Source organism: Dermacentor albipictus, chromosome 1 (genome assembly GCF_038994185.2).
Source record: "Dermacentor albipictus isolate Rhodes 1998 colony chromosome 1, USDA_Dalb.pri_finalv2, whole genome shotgun sequence".
In the NCBI taxonomy this organism is placed as follows: Eukaryota; Metazoa; Arthropoda; class Arachnida; order Ixodida; family Ixodidae; genus Dermacentor; species Dermacentor albipictus.
The window spans coordinates 278,578,071-278,603,762 of NC_091821.1; the positions used below are offsets into that span (position 1 = coordinate 278,578,071).

General features: G+C 46.2%; 1 protein-coding gene and 1 pseudogene across 3 annotated transcripts in view; one reads left to right on the plus strand and one right to left on the minus strand.

Moving 5' to 3' along the window:
• LOC135920263 (nucleolysin TIAR-like) overlaps positions 1–25,692 on the minus strand; it is a 260,801-nt gene that overhangs the window by 204,394 nt on the left and 30,715 nt on the right. For all 3 annotated transcript variants that reach the window (XM_065454431.1, XM_065454432.1, XM_065454430.1), the window contains one exon: positions 13,186–13,281. In XM_065454431.1, coding sequence (XP_065310503.1) covers positions 13,186–13,281 — 96 coding nt within the window. The remainder of the gene's footprint in view (positions 1–13,185; positions 13,282–25,692) is intronic.
• Positions 6,531–7,079, plus strand: LOC135920264 (uncharacterized; annotated as a pseudogene).

Sequence of the window (25,692 nt, forward strand, 5' to 3'; positions counted from 1 at the left end):
TTTGTAATGAGATTTTTGATAGCTGTAGCAGTTAAAAAAATATTGAGGTCTGAAGTCAAATTAATTTCAAACTCGTTACGGGGCTTTTTGATGATTCCGTCTTGCTAAATCAAAAACTAAATGCATGACGCCATTGCTAAAGACCTACTGTAGGGGGTGATGCTATTTTTATTCATTTGGAAGCATTTTGCGGACAAGAAAACAATATTGCATTTATTATGAACATTTTTTTCTAATTAGCAGCGAGTACTATACCCGAATGTAATTTTCATGACGGTGCAAGAGTAATAAAAATAGCATCACCCCCCAGATCATTTCAATACGAATAAAATGATACCACCCTTGTCATTTTTGGCCAAAGACAACCCAGAAAAAACACCCGTAAGGCGGAGTACAGTGTGCAAAAACATCGAACTGAAATAAACGCATTTGAAGTTTCAAACAAATGTAGCTTTTGCTGAAGTGAATCTACAACAATACAAATGGCACCATTTTGAAGCTCTATGTTTTGTAAGAATGGCCATACTAAATGTGTGACTGCACACTCTCAAAATAATAGTACACTGGCCACTGAACTAGCACAAGAAATTTTATTAGGCACCATGCTCTACAAAGAGCACGGTGCCTGGGTTTCAAACCAAAGTGTAGAACTCTGTGTGGGCATGAATATAGTTCCAGTGTTGTACATGCAGGCTGTCTGATTGATAGCAGTCTCTATTACAATCAGTGAGGCATTTTTTCATTTGGTATAATTGACCATGTTACTGAATGAAGGCTCTGAGTGTAACTAGCCTTCCAAGTCATCTTCACCTGACAGTGGCTGTGGAACTTAGGATCAGAGAGCCAGTGATAGATATGCAGCTGCTAGGTGCTTTCCAGAATTTTACTTTTGTATGATTCCTCGATGACTTCTGCAGCCAGGTGTGTGCCAGCCCAAGGGGCCTAGTAAACAGAGCTCATGATGAGGTTCTCTTTATGAAGAGGGGTGGTATGATAGATATTGTTACGAGCTATCGTGACAATATGATAATAGAGTGAACGCGCAATGTGCTTGGTTGCGAGTCCGAAGTGCCGATGGGCGATATGCACAGCCGCAGATACAAGGAGCCGACGCGCGATGTGCTTAGTCGCGCAGTGCAAGGTGCCGACGCGCGAAATGCCTAGTCGCGGGCTCGAGGAGTCGACCCTCGACGCGCATATTCGGGCAGTCCGAGGTGCCGACGCACGAAATGCCTAGTCGCGGGCTCGAGGAGTCGATCCTCGATGCGCTTATTCGGGAAGTCCGAGGTGCCGACGCGCGAAATGCCTAGTCGCGGGCTCGAGGAGTCGACACTCGATGCGCTTATTCGCGCAGTCGGAGGCGCTGATGCACAAAATGATTAGGTGACGGTCCGAGAAGTCCGCGCGCGATGTGCATGATCGCCGAGTCGGAGACTCCCTATGCGTGAAATGTTTAGCCGCGTTTCCGAGGATTGCGTGCGCGATACGTATTTGTCACGAATTCGAAACACCGAGTGCTGAAAGGCTTAGCCGCATGTCCGAGGATTCCGCGCGTGAATGTTGGTTGCGAAGTCTGCGTCGCCGATGCTCGGAATGCTTAGCCGCGAGTCTGAAGCGTCCACAAGTGCAGGGATCGGCCACGCTACTGCGATGTCCGCGTAGAGCCCGTTTTGACACGTCGAGATTACGGCGAGTGGAGACATCCAACTCGCGAGGTGCAAAGAGCCGAGCAGACAACGCGAGTGCCGGACCAATGGCGAACTGCGCTGGACCAATGGCGAACTGCGCTGGACCAATGGCGAACTGCGCTGGAGTCACGTGGCAGGCGCGGCCAATCGCAGACTCCGACACGACCTTCAATCATTTGCTTTTTGTGCGCTTGTTTCTGTATGGAGGAGATCGCTGAAGCGGCAAATTTGAAGACGGAGAAATGCGCTTTCCAACGAGACCAAGATGGCGGCGCTCGGTCGCGCCGTTCTGGAGATATCGTGGCGTGAAAAACGCTGTTCTTTCTTGATTTCCGCGAGATTTTTCGCCACCTTGCCTGATAAAACAAATTTTTTTAGAGCACTTCTAAGTGGTTTACAGTGATGATATTTGGGTATCAGATAGAAAAGGGGTTATAGAAACTGAAAATGTGATTTTCAAAAAATCGATTTTTTGGCCATTTTTCGCGATTTAAAACCCGCGTCCCCCCTTAAGCAGTGGTAGGTGCTGGATTACAGACATATTCGTTCTATATAGTGCATGGTCCAAGCTTGCAGCATTAACGTTTATAGATCGATAAACGTTGTGAGGCTTGACTATGCGAGGTCGTACTGTGGCGTTAGCCTGTTTTTCTTTTTTTGAGAGAGAGGATTATAACCCAATTTTTTTCCGGTTGTGTTCATTCCGTTCTCTACAGAGCACTCACATGTATTACAGAAATTCTGACCTTGAAAATAGCCATCGCATTTTTTTTATGTGATCCCTCTCATATATTATAGCTTTACAGGGCAAAAAGGATATGCCGAAGCACATAGCTTATATATGTATCATGCTGGTTCGCCAAACTGTGTTGAGCAGCGCCATCGGCCTCATGCAGAAGGCTAGCGTAGACATAGTAATTTCAAGCCTACTAGACTTCAAATCAGTGAGAATGATGCCGGTGTATCCGAAATATTTGATAGCACCTGCAGCTTAGACGTTTCGTGGTTGCCTTAGGTTGGCCGTGGACGAGCATGCACTCTTATATTTTGTTTTAGTCCTTATGCCAAGCTATCTGATAGTGAGTAGATTTACCATTTCATGCTTGTAATAAAGAGACACAAGTTTACTTCGTTGAATTAAAACTGATATACGCAAAATATTACACAACACATACACACAGCGCGTCACATGTTTGAGCCCCCAAGAGATATTTCCACATACTGTAGTTACCGATGCACCGAAAAGCTTCCCAACGACGTTGTATGAACAGACATTGTGTAAATTTCACACACAAAGTACGACCTAAAACATCTCGAAATCGTTTCGCAGCGCATGACAGCAATACTTTCAAGCAGAGCTGCGCCAGATGTCACAAGCCAGAGAGGAGGAAAGGATCGCCGCGTGCCCTTTCCTCCTCGCCCGATGAAAAGGTCTATTGGGGGCGAGCTCCACCACTAGGAAAGCTAGCGCCACTGTCAGCGTGACGTGGCATGAGGGATTCCGTGGACACAGCGGCCGCGTAGGCTGCTTAGAAGTGCTGAAGCGAGCTGAAAACTTAAGTGAAACTAAAGTTACAGCATTGGGTGTCTCCTTGAGGCCATTTGAAAGTACTATAATAGGTAGTGGCTGCCTTTGGAGGTGTGCAGCATGGTAGACGACTGCTTGTGGCCGCAGTGCCAGACGTACGCAACGGAGCCCGGTCTCAGCCTTATTCACACGTAGCCGCAGGGCAAGGAGCTGCGTGATGCTCGGCTGGCGAAACTTTGAACTGGCAGACAGCTATCGGCTACAACTCGGTTATGCAGCAAGCACAGACGCGAGGAAGATTTCTGCTACAGCGCCGGGACTGCGCGATGTTCGGTGAGTAGCAGAAAACGCACACTGAGACGCTCGTCCGCGCCCGCTACCCAGCTAATGTCGTGCTGGTTTATTAGGTCTATGAACTTGTTAACTAGATTCTGGCAAGTTCACTGGAATGGAAAGGGAGCGTTAAGAAGCACATTAGAAAAAGGCATAACACATGGGTATGCTTGTATTATGAATTAATGTGCTCGATTACGAAAAAGAAGAGAGAAATTGCACGCTGAGAAGACCGATAAACATACAGTGCGACGCAACTTGAGAAATAATATTGAAATGTCCAAGAATTTACGAAACAAGAAAGACTGAATCGTTGCGACGGCACATCATGGTTGCCGTAGGCATCGAAGTTTCTATAATGAAATTATTTTTGAACAGTTCTCCATCCATCCATTTGGCCAGCTTCCATCCTCATGGAAGCTGGCCAAAGTACATCCATTATACAAATCTGGTAATAAACAGCTGTTATCTAATTATAGACCTATTTCATTATCATATTCATGTAAGATGCTGGAGCACATAATTGATGAACATATAATGGAATTTCTGGAATCTAATGACATGCTTTCTAACTTTCAGCACCGTTTTAGGAAAGGTTTCAGCATTTTAAAACAACTAGTTGAATTCTCAAACAACATTCTCTGCGCTCTTGATATTGGCACACAGGTCGACACTATACTTATAGATTTTTCCAAGGCTTTCGATACTGTACTGCATTCTAATCTCTTAATAAAGCTTAACATGATCTTGAAAAATTCTCACTTGGTTAGCTGGATTGCTAGTTTCCTTTCTCATCAGTCACAATTCATATGTTATAATACAACTAATTCTTCTGTTGACGTGTCATCTGGTGTACCCCAAGGGTCGGTTCTTGGTCCTTTACTATTTCTACTATACATTAATGACTTACCTCGAAACGTCACTTTACACATACGCCTTTATGCGGACAACTGTGTTTTGTATCGCGTGATTAACACACTAGAAGATCATCTTGAACTAAATTCCTCATTTGTCAGCTTCTGCACCTGGTGCAACACTGGGCAAATGAAAATAAATTTTACCAAAACTGTGATAACGTCATTTCTAATAATGCCTCTCCTACAGAGATCAATTACACTTTCCACGACTTATCTTTGCACAGGGTCTCGGAATACAAGTATCTTGGCGTCATATTTACCATTAACATGTCCTGGTCAAAACACATTATTTCCTTTGCACTAAAGCAATCCGTAAGCTCGGGTATTTGAGGCGCAATTTCAACAATTCTCCAAAGGAAACTAAGTTACTAATGTATAAAACTTTTTATTCATCCAATCCTAGATTATGCTTTTCCTGTATGGAACCCTCATACGCAGTGCGACATTAACTCCATTGAGAGCATACAACGAAAATCTATTAGGTTCATATATCGTCACTATGATCACTATTTTTCACCCTCTCGTGTCTTATCTTCTTTGAGCCTAACCCCTTTATCCATACGCCATCATATTGAGTCATATAAGTTTCTGCATGGTATCGTCAATTTTTCTTGTCGTGTCTCGCATCCCATATACAGTCAAACCTCGATATATCGAACACAGATGTATCGAATTATTGCGTATATCGAACCCTTTCTATATCACGTGGAAAATCGCATGCATTCTCAATTTTTTATTTCGAATGGGGCCGGATGTAAAATGGATATATTGAACGCCGCCCCAGACCAAGTGCGCTCTGTTGACAGGAGGTGAGCTTTCCTGCAACACTCTCGAAGATAGAGGCGGCGCGACGGGCGTTACCAGACTGCTGCGTACGATAGCTGCCCACATCAGTTGCGCCGAGGGTGCCCTTTGAACGTAGCGGCGTACGCACGCGGCAGCTTGGCGTGGCTGTGGCTTGGCCAGGTTGGCTAGTTTGACGTCAACGATACGTGCGTCTCGGTGCTGCCGCTTGTGCTACGCCAGTCGTTGTTAGTGTGTGTGTGGCTTAGGCCTGTCGTGGTTGGTGTGATGGCTGCAAATGCGAAGAAGCGGACGTCCCTGACATTTGCTGCGAAATTGGAAGTGATACAGCACGTTGAAAATGGAGAAAAGAAGTCGAGCGTCACCGAAGCTTTCAACATCCCAAGGAGTACTTTGAGCACTCTGTTGAAAAACAAGAGTGACATAAAGGCCAAGGCGGAACAGAACCAGCACTCAGGCGCGCGGCGGGTGCACAAAGCTGCCTTTGAAGACGTTGAGAAGGCACTGTACAAATGGTTTATCGACGTAAGGGCCCGGAATATTTCTTTATTGGGACCAATGCTACAGCAGAAGGCCAAGAACTTTGCGTTCATTCTCGGCGCCGAGAGCTTTAACGCCAGCAGCGGTTGGCTGCAACGTTTTAAGGCCCGCTTTAACATTGTCGGGAAGACAGTCGCGGGGGAAAGTGAGGGCGCCAATGAAGGCGAGATCAAGAAGTGGCTTGAACACGAGTGGCCTTAGATTCTCGCCAAGTATGAGCCCAATCAGATATTTAATGCTGACGAAACGGGCCTGCTCTGGCAAATGCTTCCACAACAACTCGACACCTGCGCAGACAAGTGCCACGGCAGCAAGCAAGGCAATGCACGTATCACAGTTCTGTTGGCTGCTAATATGGACGGAAGCACGAAGCTGCGGCCGCTTGTCATAGGCAAGTTTCAAACCCCGAGGTGCATGCGCAACTGCGCCAGTGTTTCGGTTACATATGCCTGGATCAAGAAGTCGTGGATGACTTGGGATATATTCCAAAAATGGTTGAAGGCATGGGACTCTGAGCTGGCGCATCAAGGCCAGAAGGTTTGCCTCATCGTCGACAATTGCACAGCACACCACACAGATGTCCAGCTGAGCAGTATTGAAATTCATTTTTTGCCGCCGAACACGAGGTTGAAGCTGCAGCCATTGGACCAGGGCATTATTCGCACTTTCAAGTCCATTTATAAGCGTCGGCTGATCGTCATTTTGCTACTCAAGCTGTGGATGGGCTAAGAGCTAAAGAGAGACCTTTTGGGTGCCATTCAAATGCTGAAAGCCTCGTGGGACGTCAAGCAGTCGACAATAGTTCACTGCTTTTGGCATTCGGGTTTCGTGAGCCGCATTGAAGAAGCTTCCGAGGAAGCAACCGAAGATTTGACGTTGGATGGCACAAAGGACGAATGCCAGCTCGAAGAAACCTGGAGCCAGTTGGGGCGCTTTGTCGGTGCTGAGCCAAACAACATGTGCATTGAGGACTTCGTTGGCGGTGACGACAGCACCGGAACAGTGGCGGAATTAACAGACGTGGAGATCGCGGCAGAAGTGCCTGCTGAGCAGCCAAACGAAGACGCTGCCGAGGCTGATCCAGCAAGCGCTGATGTTGCCCCGCTCCCGACTGCAACTGAGGCTGTAACTGCTTTGGCCGTTGTATGCCGCTACTGCGGCACAATAGAAGGCACTGGACTGTTTCTTGTGGACCGTTTGGACTATGTTGAGGACGCCGTGGTCAAGCACGCGGTTGTCAATATGAAGCAGGCTACGCGGCTTCAGTACTTTCAGCGAACTAAACTAATACTTTGTTTGAAGCTTCATGTGAGTATCTATTGCACCACGATTGGTTCATTTACTGATTTGTGCTAGTTTTTACGCGTTTTCTACGTGATTTTATATACAGCCGCCGACCGTTTATTCGGACCTCACGGGGACTGCGGAAATGTCCGAATAAACAGGTGTCCGAAAAAGCAGATTAAGAAAAAAAAAAATGAAATCCTTTATTTCCACGCACTTATTGGGGCTCGGCAGTAGGCTTGAAGAAATCGTGCGTGCGCCGTTGCACGCTGTTCCGTTTACGCGCAATCAGATAAGCCTGAATCTCGGAGAGGGTCGTACGGCTGAAAGCACAGTCACTACTGTTTGTGCACGCTCCGCATGCGACGGCAGCGTAGCACATGGTGCGTCATCTTCCGACTCAGAGTCATCGTCCGGCGGTGCAGCAGAAACCTGACGAATGATCTCGCCGTCGTCGAGTTCTGCGCAAGTCAGTACAGCAGTGTCAGCACCTGTGAAACTGTCAAATGAGAAGATGTCCGAAATCGCAATGCAACCACTGCGCAGGTCTCGGCAGAACATTTTCCGCGTCAGTAGAAAGCACATCGGAAGGCGACAAATCTTAGGCCTCCCGGCACCCGCTTGCCGGCATTCCCCAGCGCAGTCTGCGCGGGTACCGTCGGCGCCATTAGACACTTGACGCGATGTTTCCGTACGCCGCGTTGGATCACCGAAACCTCGACACTGCACACAAAGCAAACACTACCGTGCCGACACCAGTCGCACAAGCGAAAAACTTCGCCTGCTCGCAGCGTCGTGCGCGAAACAAATCAGCTGCTGGATTGTCTTGACATGGCTTACTAAGCTGAAACCAAAACTGCTGTACGGCTACTCTATCGAACCAGGCAGAAACGATGATGATGAGCGGGGATTTCCAGTAGCGCCACTTCGTGGGGCAGCAAGGAGGCTCCGTTCAAAACAGAAATGGCGTTCAGCATGTCGAACCATGCGCCGGTAAGAGTCGGTGCATGATGCCCTCGATCGAGTTGGCTCAGGGAGTGTCCAAAAATCAGACGAGAGGTTGCAAGGTGTCCGAACTTTCGGCAGTTGTTATACATTATGGTCTATGGGGAGAATGGCGGTGCCGCGAAGCTGACCGAATAATCGGGCATGTCCGAATTTTTGGAGTCCGGAAAATCGGTCGGCGAATGTATCGAATTCTGGCTATATCGAACTATTTTGCGATCACCGCGCTGTTCGATATATAGAGGTTCATCTGCATATTCATTCAGACATTCCTCGGTCAAGTAGGAGTCACCATAGCCTTAATATTAAGCCTTACTTTGCTCGAACTAATAAATTTAAATACAGCTTTTTCCCACTGGCTATTGAATTCTGGAACTTAATTCCTGGAACAATTAGGTCACTGCCACTAAACGATCTTATGTTAAAAGTTAACTGCACCTGATTTTATGTATTTTCTTGTTGTTACAGTGTATTGGCTCATTCTCATTTTGTACTGACTCTCAGTGTTGCTGTTATTTTGAGTTCCATTTGTGTCAACTGCCTTATTTTTTGTGAATTTTTAATATGTTATTGTTTACTTGTTTTTGTATGACTTCTTTTTGTCTAACCCACTCCTGCAATAGCCCCATAAAGGGGCTGCAGTAAGTATAAATAAATAAATAAATAAATAAATAAATGAATGAATGAATGTCCAGGAGGGCTGCTGCGTGATCCCTTATACTACGCAAGGGAGGCGCTTCGGACAGATGACGACTCCGTAACTCCTCACCGCCAATAGCTGTGGCGCTTATGATCAGAGAGCCACTGATAGGCAGCGATGCAGCTGCTAGGTGCTTTCCAGCTTGCACATTTGTGCGATACCCCGCTTCTGCAGCCAGAGCAGGAGGCCTCGTGAACAGAGCTCATGATGAGGTTCCCTTTATGAAGGGGTTGCATCATAGATATTTTTATGACATACTGTGAAAACACTAGAACATATGTGCTTAGACCCGCAGTCCCAGGCAGCGATGCGCGAAATACTTAGGGGTCCAAAAATTACGCGCGCGAAGCTTAGACGTGAATCCAGCATAGCCGATGCTCGCAATGCTTAGCCGCGGCTTTTTTTTTTTTTCCAGAAGGGATTTACCTTTTGCGACAAGCTTACTCATGTTTTCACAACCGTAAGTGAAATCTGCGTCTTGGAGAGTAATGAGCGAAAACTCCACCGGGGCACAATTTACTTTTGCAATGACTTTGCTGCTGCCGACTTTGCCTGCTTCAAAAGCTTTTCCGTGTAGGTTTGCTCAAGCAAGCATCACTCTGGTGCCTCTTGATCATCAGGAGAGTTTAGAGTGTTTTCTCACACACAGATGAGTGAAACTCCCGAGTTTTGTTTACAGTGCTGAATATTCTCTCACATTCAGCGTCGCTGTGGGGAATGGAGAGAATACCCAGCATAACCATTGAAATTCTGTGGAACCTGAGCGATCAATCGACACTTCAATCGCTTCCCAATTGCGACCACTGCACATTGCACCTTGGCTCATTCAATACGTTGGCTGAAATATGATATGCTTGTAAGTTGGCAAACTCGACTTCAAGTGCGTCGATTTGCTTCTTTTTATTCACCACTCTGCTGGGGTAGGATAGCAGGGAACACCATAACAAAATGACTTACGCTCTTGAATGAAGCAGTTTCTAGAGCAACTTCAGCCATCTTAGATTGACGTCTTTCAGCGGGAATTTGTGGCGAATGTAATTGCATGCTGCAGTTAAGTACAGACGTACACCAGAGAAGAACTGCTCTCTCTCAATGCAGCTCAGTGTCTCAATCACAGAGTAGGTTGTGCTGCCAATGACTATGTCTCATCTTCTTTCTGGTTCTCAGCAGCTCCATAGTCAACTGCCAGCAATGAATGACATGCCTTGACAACATCTGGGCGCACAAATCTAGAGATGGTCGAAAAGGCGGTTCAAGAGGCCCCTCAGTACATGAATCTGAGGAGCCTGTGCCAGAATAAGGCAGTTTGCCTTCTCAAAAAGCCGTTTAACATTTTGGAGAAAAAGACAGCATGCCCTGTTTAGCACTGATGACAAAAAATAAAACAGGCGCTCCTCACGGGTCACTTGGCTGGCTTCCCCAGAATCCTTGCTATGAAGTTTGTTTTTTTGCTTGAGGTCCAGAATGAGCTCCTTTTCGCTTTAGGAAGAGTTCATCGCCGTCGGTGCTTCTTCCCCCCCCGAGGCCTGCAGCAGCCTTGTGAAGATGTGTAGCAGACTTTGGGGTTAGTGCAGGGTTCTTCGGAGTTTCTGAGGAAGTCTTCGGAATTTGGTACGACTCCAAAAACAAGCTCTGCTTGTTGCACTGCTCTGTTTCAGATAAAACAAAAGCTGAGTAGTGGTTTCCACTGGTCGAGCAGCCTCTTCAAACACTTTCCCAACGACAGCCAACGTGTAGGTCAATGCTTCACTATCTTTCTGACCTAGGCGTCATGCATTTCTTGGAACTTTATAGTCTATATTTCCAATTTGAACTTTTATCTAGGAAAAAAAAAAAAAAGAGTAAACCAAAGCCTTATCAACCTTTACAGGAAGACATTAAGCTCCTTTTTTGGCGGCCACGTTGATGAGACGGCACGGGCAACTAACCCCTATCGAACCTGGTTGAGCCTCTTTCAATACAGTAGAAACACTTTTTCTTGCCGATCATGACATTAGCATTGTCTGAACACATAGCCAACAGGTTTCCAACAGTCAAATTCTGAGACTTCATCTCGTCCAGAACCAGATTTGCAATCTTGCGACCTGTCGCTTCCCCTTGGATTAGCCAGAGACAGAGAAGGCGGCTTTCAACTCTACTCGTTTCTTTAATGAAATATGTTTCAACAATTGGGTAAAGCTGTGAATCCCTGTTGTTACTGCCATCCAGCAGTCTCTGCGCTGGCAGCCATTTCCCAAACAATTGATGTAGTTTTTGTTCGTCCACAGGCGTAGCGTTTCGCTTCTTCGCACTTGGGGAACATCTTCCAGGAAAGTGGTCCAGCATGATTGCTGGCACTCAGTGGGATGTGTTCAACTAAAGATTCCATGAAAACGAATCACACTGCGGTCGTTGTTGCTGCATATAAAACTTGCGAGGCTTGGCTGGTTGTCCGCGGCTCGCACGCATCCCTGATGCTTTTTTGAAGCGATGTGGACCTTGATGTCATACTTGCCGTCTTGCGGGATGTTCACATCACAGGCACACGTGGTGCGAAACCCAAACTTCTGCCCTTTCTTCGATGGCACAAAGCATGGAAATCCTGCCGTGTACGATTTCAAAGACACTTGGAAGTACTGTCGGGGCTTCGAGCCTACCAATACACTGTGAAGCCGCTACAGGCCGGAGTCGCCCTGCCTCCAACGCGGCAGCTAGTAACACAAAAGGCAAGGCCAACGCTGCAGTGGCTGAAGCCGACTGAAGTCCAAACCGGCGCACGCGCTTGAACAAAGGCAGCAGCACGGCAACAGGTTTGTGGAGGCACTACGGGCGCTATCAAGCTTTGGATATGGGTTCGTTGACCCCCCAAGCAGACGACAGAAGTCACTATAACTTTGCAGCTGCTGATGATGATACCACACATACGTATTGCCCTCTCGTGGCAGTGTAAGGTATGAGGGTGTAGTTTTACTACATTTTGTTTCCTCGGAAATAAAATGTTATCCGGAAAATTTCAAGCAAGATTCGTAAAATCGTAAGACTGCTCGAAATTCGTACATTTTACGGAAAATGCAGATGAGTTGGCAGGTATGCTTGACAGCGATCTGCGATGGAGTGCTGATGGCTTCGTGTGCGCTGTTTTCGCAGCTTAGTTTGCATTGAAGCAAGAGGCAACACGAAGGTCAATTCGCTCACTATCGCACTTCTTCCCAAGAGTGTTTTGACAGCGAGTTTCTGCGGTCATTGAGCGAAATGTGTTCGTGCCTGCTTGTGTCCGCGTGATACCATGCTTGTTAATTCAGTTAGTAAGTGAATGTTTACAAGACGGCCAATAAAGCTAGTATCGTTGCCTCGTAGAGGTGTCTACTAATTTGCTATCGCAATCGATGTTTCGCCTTTAGGGCAAAACTGCGACTTTTTTAGCAGCAAGATATATTTATTAAGGATTTACCAGAAACAAGAAAGGCGCAGTGGAAACTCCAAACGTGATAGAGATACAGTCGAACCCACTTACAACAATATTCAGGTGCCACGAAAATTCCATTGTTATAACCGGTAATTGTTATAACATGGCTGCATGAAAAATCAAAATAGCAAGATGGCAGAGCTGTTGTGAGAAAACTATAATGGCGGGGAGGCCAGTGCCCCTCCCTACCACCCCATCCCCTGCCCTACCGCGTCATCGTTGCCGTCGCTATCTGATGCAAGCACATTCGCAACAACCACCTCATCCGTTAGGAGCACTTAGTTTCCAAATCTACAGCTGTGCGCTTTCTCTTCATTGGCAACGTCGTGCACTGCTGATGACCAGTGGGTGGATCAGCCGTCTTTTGCTTCAGCGGTGAGAAACCACGTGGCCAGGAACGATTTCGACGCAAACAACGCAGACCAGCGCTGTTTGCAGAACTGCACTGAATGAGGAGCCAGCGAGCAACATTCAAGCAGCGCAGTTGGCGTGGTCCATTTGTGCTCGAAGAAGTGGAAGGGCGACGGGAGGAAAGCGCGCGGAGATGGCTAGAAAATGAGCGCGGGCCGGCTGTTGGAGCAGCAGCCCATCCTGCAGCAGCTCGAATTTTTCTTCTATTTTTCTTTTCAAGAATTTGACATTTCACTACCTTTCGGCTCGGACACCCAGCAGCCAAACTTCATCTTTATCACCGATAATGTGGCTTCGGGGCATTGTAGTAAGCGGGTTATTTCACCATGGTAAACATACAAAAGGTGACGCTGCAGCACTTTCTCATTTTTAGAACCGATATGTTAAAGCCGGTATCGTTATAAGTGGGTTCAACTGTATGTGCGGTGGTCTGGGTTAGAGCAACGTGCCACGATATGGGCCACAACATGTCGCGCAACCTTTGCTGCGATCACGGTTGTGTTGGGAAAATCGTATCATCAAATGCTTACCTTGCCGAAGCAGAGCCTCTTGTTCATCGCTAGAAGCGCAGACGCCGCAGACTGGTGGTCGCTGAATTCCACAAAGCAGTACGGGTCATTGCCGGGCTGCAGAAACAGAAATGGCGGCTCTCACACTGTTGTATGAAACGGCCAGACATGCATGCGCCTGCACTACAACACGGACCTGTGCATTTGGAATAAGTATTATAGCCGTGTGCAAAAGCAGCTTTTCATCAAATTTTGTTTTAGCAAAGAGCTTTGATCTAAAAATTACTCGACAAGGAGGCCATTACTTTTAGGGAAAATCAAAATGCTTAATTGGCTTCAATTTAGATAATTACGCTAAGTAACTACGGCACATATTTTAATCTACAGATTCTAGCTAGTGAGTACGCACTGTACTAATTCTATGGATTCGAAATATGCGCCGTCAAACTTGCGGTAAAATGCAGTACTGCACTTATTTTTTTTTTAGAAACTGCTATTTTATGCATTGAAGCACAAAAGTAACTGAAACCATAATGCATTTTGTCAGACACCGAACATTAATACAGCGAAATTGGCGTAATTGTGCTATCTGTCACAGGCAATTTGTTCTATGAAAGTGTTCAATGAAACACCCTGTATATACACGCATACCATGCTATTTATATTTCGATGAACTCAGTTTTCAAATAATTGGGATCTAGCCGATGCGATGACGGTTCCTTATTCATTCTTAGTGCACGGTGGAGACAGTCAAGTAATTATCGTAGTCTGTGCGCTAATGGACTAAGCTTGGGTAAATAACTTTTTAATTATGGGTTTCAACGTTCGTGTTGAACGAGGTGGCAACGTGGTCTTAAAGGAGCCATTCGCCTTTGTAGACGCAAGCAGCGCATGAAGCAAATGCAAACACAGCGCAGACTCGCCGTGCCCATTATGTGCCTGACGGTGCTTCATATCGTTTTTCATGGGAATGTGCGGGTCAAAACCACGATGTGATTACGAGGCACACCGCACTTGGGATTAATTTTGACTACCTGGGGTTGTTTAACGTGCAACCAACACACGGGCTGATCCAACAGGACACAGCGCTGCTCGAGGTCAGTGGTGACGGCCGCGTCCGAACGTCAGGAAGTTGCCATTTTCTTTAATCGGTGTAGAAACTGTGTGGCTACGCTCATCTACATGATGACATTTCTTTATGGCACAAGTGCAGCACGAAAGCTAGGCTTCCCACACCGGAGTTTTGACAAGTGTAGGCAGCAGACCGTGTGTCAAAGAGGAAGGTGAGCTAATCTTCCGAGGAGATAAGATTAACTTACTCACAGCTACTGTATCATATGCACAAAGAGGATGTGTTCGTGCGCTGCGCTTTTGCGATGTAGTAATTGGCAGTTGCAACTAGTGCACCGGCTTCCACTGCTCAGGCATATACGCAGCTGCAGTGGGCGCCAGCCCTTTTTGTCTAATCATGCAGTAGTCGACACGCAGTCTGTTCCGATTGGCTGCAGTCCAGTGCTGCACACGACGTCGTAGCCTCTGCCCAAACGATGCGCATGTGCCCAAAACACAATGCACACGCTGTTCTGACCACCCGCAGTGTTCCGTCGAGACGCGCAGAGGGCAACACCACCCAGTGGCATTGAGGGACCCAAGATTCACGCGGCGCGGCAATCACGTTGCCATAGGGTCTCATACAATAATTACTACAGGGAACTCTGGTGCTAGTGTCTACGGCAGCTGCAATGGCAACGGTTGAACCAGCATGGGAAGTACACGGATTTGCCCGACTTTGTCCTTCTGGCTTCAAGCGGCTTCGTGACTTTCTAAACGCATCTTTTTCAACAATGTACTGCGTAATTAATTAATAAATAAAAATTATTAAAATTGCCCGAGGCAGCATTCGAGCCCAGGACCTCTAGCACAGAATCCCGATATTGCTGCCACAGATGCATGCACCGACAAGCGACATGAAAGGCCGCTACGAATTTATCGCGGGCCAATTGAGGCACTTCGATTTGGCTACCTTGACGAACTCAATTGTTGCAATTATGTAGCAATTGTGCATGTTTGCAACATCTTCTGCACCTCGAGGAGAATAGATTGCTCTGAAGTTTAGGACAATGGAGGCATATAAAATGCAATAAATGAATCCACAAGAACGTCTGAATCCGCAAGCACGAAGATCAGAAAAATCCATACCATGGTGGCTCAACGACTGTGGCATCAGAGTTCCCTCTAGTACATAGTAGGGAACTGTATGGTGGACACGGCGAGAGGCTTTTTTTTCTACACTAGACAGTAACGCACTATAATGCAGCGTCCAACAAACTAGGCAGGTTTTCGTCGTCCGGCAACCGCACCGTCGATTGGTGCCGACGACTGGGCGCCGACTGGCCAGTTTGCTGCTAATGGTGCGAGTACACTGGCATTGACGTTCCCGCGATGAAACTACACATACTCTAAATGAGCGATCACACGCACAAATTCATCCAAGTCATGAATTGTGTGCATGAAAAAGAGCACCAAGTATATAAATCGGCAGTAACCCTGCATACTGTACGGTTGTCATAGCACAGAGTGATGCGACTGTGTTTACACGGGCAAAACCGCCTGTTTTGCCATTATCTGATGTGACGGAGGTACGGTCTGTGCACTTCAAGCGCACGAGCAGCAGTCACTGTACCTGCCGATGCAAACAAACACCTCTTGACTGGTATCAGCGCTTTCTGTGGAAATTGTGCGTTCTTTAAATGGATGCAGAAAGCAGCGCTCCAAAACATTAAAAAGAGGCAAACAGCTCAATAAGCTAGCAGCACACTGCGCCACCGCGACAGCCCTCGTGCAAGTGAGAACGCTTTTAAAGAAAGCTGGACAACACCGATCACAATGGATTACGCTGTCCACGTTCTGTTAACCTTGTTACAACGACAAAATAAGACAAGACACCGCTTGGGTCATTTCCCTTCTGCTTCTGACCAAGCTGCGCCCGGTAACGCATGCTCCGTCCCCCTTCACTGAACACGCCCCGCACTGTGCCCCTGTATCGAAAGCGGGAAGCCGCTTTAAAGGGCAACTCCGGGGATACCATATCAAGCTAATTACGTTTTTAGGTTCCCGAGGCCCTTCACGCCTCTGAAAGAATTGTTCCACAAATTAGAAAATTTTAAAATGCAAAAACGAAGCAGCTGCGAGGCACACCAGTGAGGAAGGCGCGCAGAACGAAAGTGGTGGTGAAGAGCAGACCTCTGAGCCGATTCATGACCTGTTCGGGTGAGCTGCACCACCTCTTCGGAGCTATCAAATAGCCAAGAGTCCAATGAATAGCCATGAACCACCGTTCGCATTCGACCCGCCAGCTACATATGCACGCTGCAACATGACCATCAGGGGCAGCTCGTACGTGCTGCTTGCTATTCCAGGTGTTTTGTCCCTTTCTCACAAAAGCGTTTGGCATACTCCCTGTAAGATGTTCCAGAGCCCAGCGTTCGGCATTTGTATGTAGATTTGTAGAGCGCACAATTATACCGGAATAACGTCGCTGGGTAGCAATGACCGGTGCAATTGTTTACATTGCCATGGTACAATGACCGCTCATCGCTCGCTTGAAATATAATGCAAGTCGCACATCAGTGACATCTAGTAATTTTAGAGCATAGCAAAACACACAGATTTTGAGCATGCAAGCACTGTCGCATCAACCCCGAGTCGCGCTGGGATGAGCGACCGGACACCTTATAAAATAGCAAGCAGGAGACCATAGTGCGCGTTGTTAGTAAGCTGCCTGCTTATCCTTATTCACTCTTTTCATGCACACAAACGATAAAGATCAAGACTGCACGTGTGATCGTCCATTTAGAGAATGCATAGTTTTTCCCTCAAAAACGCCACTGCCAGTAGTACAGGCACCGTTGCACACTGAAATTGAAGCTGCGGTATCGAAGCAGCCTCCCCGCCTGTAGCCCATTTGAGAGGCAAACAGTGCACCTCGGAAGCCAAATATTAAGCACAGCAATACGTAAAAATACATTCATGTGGGTATCATAAGAAGCCAACAGACGCCAAGGACAACGTAGGGGAAATAGAACCGAGGGGCCCCGATTATCCAATTCGGAAACATTGATGCCTCGAGTATAGTGAATATGTTATATTGACTCGGCCAGAAGGGCATGCGCTGCCCCGTTATGCTTTGGAAAGCGGCCGCTCCTTCATACTGCGACGCAGGCTTCCCAAAATCGGCCATTCATTGCCCGAGTAATCGCGTGTTCGGATAAGAGAACCGATCAATTTCGATATCCGCAATTATTGTGTGCGGAAAAGCCCTAGAAACTGTAGGCCACTGCATCATAGCAGCAAGAAAAGTTGCAGTGGCGCCATCTCGTGCCATCCATGCGAAAACGTCTGAGCGGAGACCTTCATGCCACAACAATATAATCTAGTTCACAATACCTTCAGGTAGCATGTGCGGGTTTGTTAACAAGTTGCCTTCACCCGACATGATCACGTACTTGTGACGCCTGCGGCAGAAAGGATGTTTCGCAGCCAAGGTTTGTGAGTGGTGGCACTGGCCAACACTCCCAGGGTTGGTTCTAGCATTACCCCAAATACCCCAGAAAGTGGGTGGGAAAACGGTGCCGGGTAGCTCAATTGGCAAGAGCATCGCAAGCATAATGCGATGAGTTGGGCTTGTATCCCACTTGCGGCTAATTTATCACTTGCTGAATTAGCAAGTAGAAGTATTTTCCCATATGTTGTCTTTGTTGGCTTCTTATATCATTAATAAAAAATCGGGCCCCTCGGTTCCCTATCTTCTCATCTATGTGGGTACTCGCATTTAATTCAGAGTAGTGTCGGCGAGCGCGACTGCTCTTCGAGAACGGCAAAGTATTGGTGTTGAAAAAAAAAAATTAATTGTGGGGTTACATGAGGCCCGCTGTAGTGGGGGAGGACTCCAGACTAATGTGGACCGCCAGGGGTCTCTTCAACGTGCACCTAAATCTAAGTTACACAGGTGTTTTTGCAATGGCTGTGGCCGGGATTCGACCCCGCAACCTCGTGCACAGCAGACCATCACCATAGCCACTAACTAACCACGGGGCATCTACCAACGTTGATAGTGCGCAGTGTCATCGCTTCTCGCTTTGTGTGTGCACTGCAGGAAATGAACAGTTTATTGCAAATCTGTACGGGCGAAAGTGAACTACAAGAGCCATTTTCCTCATTCTAACAGCTTAATTAGCTTAAGGCGAGTCACTCAGCTAGGTGCGCCGGTGCCCACTCGATGGCTGCAACAGGCCTAACCTCGGCACAAACTGTGCGCGCGGCTGGCGAGGGCTGAAGGCAACGCGACACCACTTGCCACCCGTCACTTGCCCGTCCACACAGTATGCAACTCCTCACGCCAAACACTAGCTAACGATTGCTGGCTCGTAGACGCCGTCGTCTGCCATCCATTCCCAACATGCTCTGTGTATGCTGCCTTTTATGTCATAACACGATGTGGCCAGTAAATGAGGTGCAGGCAAGGTAAGTGGCTCGAACGAACTAACAAAATTCATTTGTAAACATGGTGCGCACCTCTCAAACCTGCTTTTTTGAGGATATGGCAAGTGTACGGAGAAACATTTGTTTACATGAAAAAATCGCTGGGGTTTCCCTTAAAAAATGAGGCTCGTTAAGTACCCGTGACATGGTCCCTTGGCTCCGGTATGGGAGAAGGCTGTTGAGACACCTGCGGTCACTAGTCGAATCCTTCGTGGGCAGTGAAGCTCACATTATCGTAGAATACCTCCCCGAATAAGTAAACGAAATTGTTGCAGCAACACGCTCCCTAGACGGTGCCCAACAACTTCCAGTGTATAGCCAAATTGGGCCTGGCGAGGGGCATTTCGAGGCACAAGTAGCACTCCTTTCGCTTCTCGCGTTGAGCGCCACAATGTCAAAGAAGCAACGTAGCGAACAGGTGACTAAGTTCAGGAGCGCGCTTCTCTGCACATTTACTCATGCGATCGCCTCTTCATCACGCCTACCATCTGCGCACTCTCTGCCGCGGGTCCACGGTACATCGGAGTGAAGGGTGGCTGCTCCCTCATAATTTGACCATAGCCCATAAAACAACCAGCATTCACGTAATATTCCCATGCTTTGTTGCCGTCAATGCTTCCCGAAACTGAAAAGCTGCACAGCTTGCCTGCTCCATGACCAGCCAACAGAACACGATGCAGCCACGGCAATACAGGCACGAGATGATAAGTGACTGCAGAAGCTGGGCTAATTTTTAACTAAAGCTGCCATTATCACCTGTGGCACGCCTGTCTTCTGCACCGGCTTGCAACAGCCCAAAAAAAGAACAATAACTAAAAAGAGAAATGGCTAAAAAAAAAAAAAAAATGAGCCACCTTGGCATTCTGAGCAGTTGGTAGCAAACACAACCCACACCCTTGACAGGGAATCTTGTCATGCAGTTTGGCCAGACCCCATGATTGATGCATTAACAGGAGATCTAAAGGCAGCAATGCTTGTGAACACTGTGGCTAGCATGACTGCAGGCCTGTGAACCAGATTTCACACAGAAGCATCTGTGCTCAATGATGCAGATGACAGCAAAAGGACTACCGAATTCCCTGTAGCTCTAACATAATTTCAGTGTGCATCTTCTCCAAATATGAAATGGCACATTAGAAGTGCCCAACATCGAAGCGGAATCAATCAAGACCACACAGCAGAGGAGTAAGAAAAGTTGGTGGTTGAAAGAGGTCACTTCTTGCCTACACAAAACTGTACAAGCTTTGCTTTTCACCCATGAAGAGCAAGGCTTCCAAAGTTATGTGCTCAAACTTTATTTGTGTGTTTTCGAAATGTGACAACTGGTTTCCTGCAAAGATACGTAACTTCTCAGACAAGTGGGCTGCTTTCTGGAGTTAACTCAGCTGCTGACTGGAGATGGAAATGAAACGCCACAAAAGATCAGTGTAATACTAAAGACAATCTGCACACTTCTGAAAGACATTGCCAACATAGAATCGGAGGATGATTTTTCCATTTGCGATGCAGTCTACTAATAATAACTTCTTGTAGTACTCTTCCAACTTGTGCAGCATCCTCTAATGCATACCAATTTCTGTGGAGTAGCAAAAAACTGTCTGGGTTTACGGGGTTTACCTGTATACATAGGCCACCAAATTAAAAAAGAAAGAGCAAGCCTGGCAGAGGTGAACAAGGAAGGCCTCAGCACGGCAGTGCATGCACCCTTTCTGTTGTACACACACACTTCATTAACGGTGCATTTAAATGTAGCACGCAAATAATTTGGAACAACATAGACTAAAAGGAAAAATATTATTTTTAGACCAGATTGACATGTTGCTGCTGTCAATTTGGTGCAAATAAGCATGTTTGAAGCAAAAACACCCTTGGTATTCGGAGTCTTGCACTGCCACAAGCCACCACAATTCCTTTCCGATATGCAATGTTGTGCTGCACAATCTTTCTACACCTTTAAAATTTTCGCTACAGGAATTTATTTTTTTCACACACACACACACACACACACACACAAAAAAATGCATATTAAATTCACGAACTTCATGAAAAATTCGGTCAACTTAGCAATACTAGCATCCGAAAATAGGTCATTAAGTTGCTTTCATTATTACAAAAGCCAGCTTGAGAAGCTTCAAGGCCAGTATAACCATAATACACCTCGATAAGCTTTGAATTCACCGTTACGCAAATAGAAGTGGTAACACACTGAGCATTAAAACAAGATGGCTAATTTTGCCAGCTGAAATAATGCTGTTTAAAAATGTCCCTTATATTTATTTTTACGTCTTTTACCACCACTGCTGTTAAGGGGGGACTAGCTTTGAAAATGAACTTCCTTATTTCTTCATGACTTTTGATGAAAATTGGCACAAATGTTTAGAATGTCTCCCTGATGCTTCCATAAAAGTTTCAGAGCGATATCTTGAGAACATTTCATTCAATTTTGTTGAGCAGAATATTTCTTTCTCTTACTTTCTGGAGAGCCTGGTGAACTTAAAAAATGTGATAGAAGGCTTGTTAAGTATTGACTGCATAGCTAAATGTGTGCTGAAGGTCGTGACATCCTTGAATTTTTTTTCCCAACATAAATTTTTTGGAGTGCCATATATTATGTTACCTTCACATCAAACACACTTTCAAGTAGACGAAAAGCCATATCGTAAGCTTACAAAGGGTCAACATAAGAAAGCAAGAATGTCGCGACCTGCACTGCAGCCCCAAAAACGTGACAAAAGAAAAGAAGGGAGCAAAAATATGTTAAACGGTAACAAAGAAATCAGCTCCAGAAACTGAGCAGAAATTCTTGAAGTAGTAGCTTAGAGCGAATAAAACCACGGACACAAGAAAGACGGACAAGACGGTCCTTGTCCATCTTTCTTGTGTGCGTGGTTTTATTCGCGCTAAGCTACTACTTCAAATATGGACGACCAACTAGCCCAACAGTCAACTCTTCTCGAGCAGAAAGGCAGAAAAACAGCTCCGAGAAAAAGGCTCTCAAAGTTTCACCTTCTCTTCAGTTCTCTAAGAGGCACCAAATTTGTAGTCTTTCGGGTGTTTTGTGATGTGGGGCTTCTTGTACATGTGGCCTCTGGTCTGGGGTGCTTCCCCCCCCCCCATCTTTTTATAGGGCATTCTTTGCTGCTGCTGCTCTACAAGAGCATGGTGTTTGGGTTTCAAACCAAGTGACGCGCAGAATTTTGTGTGGGCATGAATATAGTTCCAGTGTACATTCAGGCAGCCTGTACCCGCAGGCTGCCCGATTGATAGCAATCTCCAGTACAATCAGTGAAGCTTTTTGCGGGTGGGTAAAATTGATCATGTTACTGAATGAAGGCTCAGAGTGTCAGCAGCCTCCCAAGTCATCTTTACTTGACAATGGCTGTAGAACTTAGGATCAGAGAGCCAGTGATAGATTTGCAGCTGCTAGGTGCTTTCCAGAATTGCACTTTTGTATAATGCATCAATCACTTCAGCTGCCAGGTGTCTGTGCCAGCCCAAGGGGCTTAGCGAACAGAGCTCATGATGAGGTTCTCTTTATGAAGGGGTGGTATGATAGCTATTGTTACGAGCTATCGTGACAATATGATAACTGAGTGAACGCGCAATTTGCTTGGTTGCGGGTCCGAGGTGCCAATGTGCAAAATGCCTCGCCGCAGATACAAGGAGGGGACGCGCGATGTGCTTAGTCACGCGGTTCGAGGTGCCGACGCGCGAAGTACCTAGCCGCGCAGTCCGAGGTACCGATGCTCGGAATGCCTGGTCGCGGGCTCGAGGAGTCAACACTCGACGCGCTTATTCACGCAGTCGGAGGCGCCGATGCTCGGAATGCTTAGTCGAGAGTCTGAAACATCCACAAGTGTAGGGATCGGCCACGCTACTGCGATGTTCGAGTAGCGCCCGTTTTGACACGTTGAGATTACGGCGAGTGGAGACGTCCAGACTTGCGAGGTGCGAGGAGCTGAGCAGATGACGCGAGCACCGGACCAATGGCGAACCGCGCTGGAGTGACGTGGCGGGCGCGGCCAATCACATACTCTGGCATGACCGTCAATTATTTGCTTTTTGTGCGCTTGTTTCTGTAAGAAGGAGATCACTGAAGTGGTGAATTTGACGTCGGAGAAATGCTCTTTCCAACGAGGCCAGGATGGCGGCGCTCGGTCGTGCCGTTCCGGAGATAGTGCGGCTTGAAAACGCTGTTCTTTCTCGATTTCCACGAGATCTTTCGCCACCTTGGCTGATAAAACAAATTTCTTTAGAGCACTTCTAAGTGGTTTACAGTGATGATATTTGGGTATCAGATAGAAAAGGGGTTATAGAAACTGAAAATGTGATTTTTGAAAAATTGATTTTTTGGCAATTTTTTGCGATGCGAAACCTGTGTCCCCCCTTAAGGTGGAAGAAAGCTTTGCCAATGACCTCACCTACTTCCTCTTAAGAGAAATATTGGACATGTTTTTATCAGACAACCTTCCATTGCAGTCCCTTTCATACTTGGAAATTAAAGTTCAAGAGTCCCTTCGTCAGACACTATCCACTGAAGCAGTTGTGGTGCATGAGGTTTGAGGCAAAGCACCAATATTTTAAAAGCCTTGCAATGCGTGTAAAGAATTTCAGGAATATCTGCAAGACCCTTGCAGGCACTAGCTGCTTCAATATTTTGAGTTCATTGAATTAGCTTTGGACAGTGTGCTGTATATGAACAGTGCAAAACCTGTGCATAGGGCTCAGCTTCACCTATGCATTTAATACCTGTGTCACACGGGCACATTTGGAAGGCCTTCCAATCAACGGCCTTTGAAACGCCACAACTCTATCGACTCAAAGGAGTTGTCGCGCTGCTACACGGCACTTTTTAAAGGCCGTTGAGTGGTTCAGGCGTTTCTCGCAAAATTGTGGGGCGCTGCGGATCTTTATTTTCGTTTTCATGTCACGAAAGGTTAAACAACATTAAAACCATTTAAAAGCACTATGATTTCTTCCATGTTTGTTTATACATTGCCATACATACATGTTTAGTTTTTAAGTTGTTGAGTAGCGAAACTGCGGCAACGTTTGCGCCGCTCGATGCGGCTGCCGTTTCGGTGTGTGCTCGTACATGTCAAGGGGCAAAAACACTTTATTGAATAATCAATAACACTCATATATAGTCCTTTTAGAGCATTTCGTCTGATTTGTTCTTTCTAACCGTGAGTACGAGCACACTGTGAATGAGAGGGCATGTTCGCACTGTTTCCGTTTCCGTTGCTCAAAGGCCATCGAGATTTCGATAGAGTTGTAAGGTGCTCCGTTGACTCGATAGACGATTGACTCGGCGGCCTTCGAGACCGCCCGTGTAGCAGCTCGAACTTGACCTTTGAGTCAACTGACTATCGGTTGGAAGGCCTTCCAAACGCCCGTGTGACACGGGTATAAGACGTGCTGCCAGTTGGCATTACATGGCAGGCAAAGTCAGTGGCACAACACGAGGTAACCTACCAAGTTGTGCCCGTAATGCACAAAGGGGATGACCCAGAGTTATGCCAGATTGCTGGCATTTTCATTGTGAGCAATGAAGTTGCTTTTTTAATTGAAAGACTTGAGATGCTAGAATTCAGAAGGCACCGATATTCCTTTCGTCGCAAAAAGTGGTACAATGTCTGCTGTGAAGGCTGGAGATGAAGCACTTCCTGAGTGCCTTGACCTCTATTTTGGAGAAGTTGTCACAAGATGTGAATTTGTGTTGTTCGACTGATGTTGTTTAGCCACTGTTACTGAGTTGTCCTTGTGGTTATACATTTTGTTATCTGATAATTCATATTTTCATTGCCTTGTCTACAACACTACTTCAGTTAGTTTAGAAGTGCATGCACATCCGTTGAACTTGCATTACCACTATAGATTTCTATTATGTAAATAACTAAAACTAGCATTTTTTGTTGTTAAAGTAGGAAATAAATGTGCCATTATAAAATCCTTATTTTCGTCATGCACTTAAGTGGATCAAATTAACATACTATAGTTTTTGTGTTGATATATCAATGCCAAATTCACATTGTACACATGATGTGTTTATAGGTGGTATCACGGACACACAAACGGACACACACAAAGGTTTAATATAGGATGTTCCTATGCATAAAATTACGTTCTTGATGTGCAATGACAGTTCTTTATAACATACCATATTTGAACAGATTATTATCAATTGTACCAGTGTCCTTGTATTCACTATCAGGAATAATCTTTAGGTACTACTATATAATGACTATCTCCTCTTGGTTCTATAATAAAATGTGTGTAGAACTGCGTAGTAACTGTATTACAGTGATATGACTAATGGTTAAACTAAGAAACTTGTATTTGGGAGCGTGTTTACACACAAACTCGAAAAAATTCGAAAGGCAATTGTCAATCTTTTCTTGCTCAGGAGTGGCGATATTCCCCGACAACTCTTCGCGTGCTATTGAGAGTCAAACGACCCGCGCACAAGTGTAGACTTGTTTTGTAACTCCACTCGCGCAAAAATTGGTCTTTGGAAGAAAAAAAGAGTCAAATTGCCGTGACTCACTTTTTACTCTTTTTTCTTACGAGTGTGCACAGTTTGGAAATGACAGTGATGCATATATGCACAAACCATAATACAAGGTGGAAACATTCTGAAACACTTGTAGCACTAGGTCAGCCACTCAAGCGGCAGGCTAAAAAGCCATGGCAGCTTAGTGCAGCGGTGGAAACACCACTTCACCTTACGGCGCAGGTCCTGGCGCAGGCAAAAAGCCGATTTGGCATATCAGCAAGCACTCTTGGCGCAGAATCCAGCGCACGTGTGCTTACTATAATACCATGCAAATTTTAACTGATATAGTTAAACCTCGATATATGAGGAAGGTAAAATCGGCAATTTGCTTTGGTTTATTAAAATTTCGTTGTATTGAACTTCGAACTTTTACGCAAATAAGTTGCAGATCTATTTTTTTTTTTACATAGGAAGATCCCGCAGAATTTTCC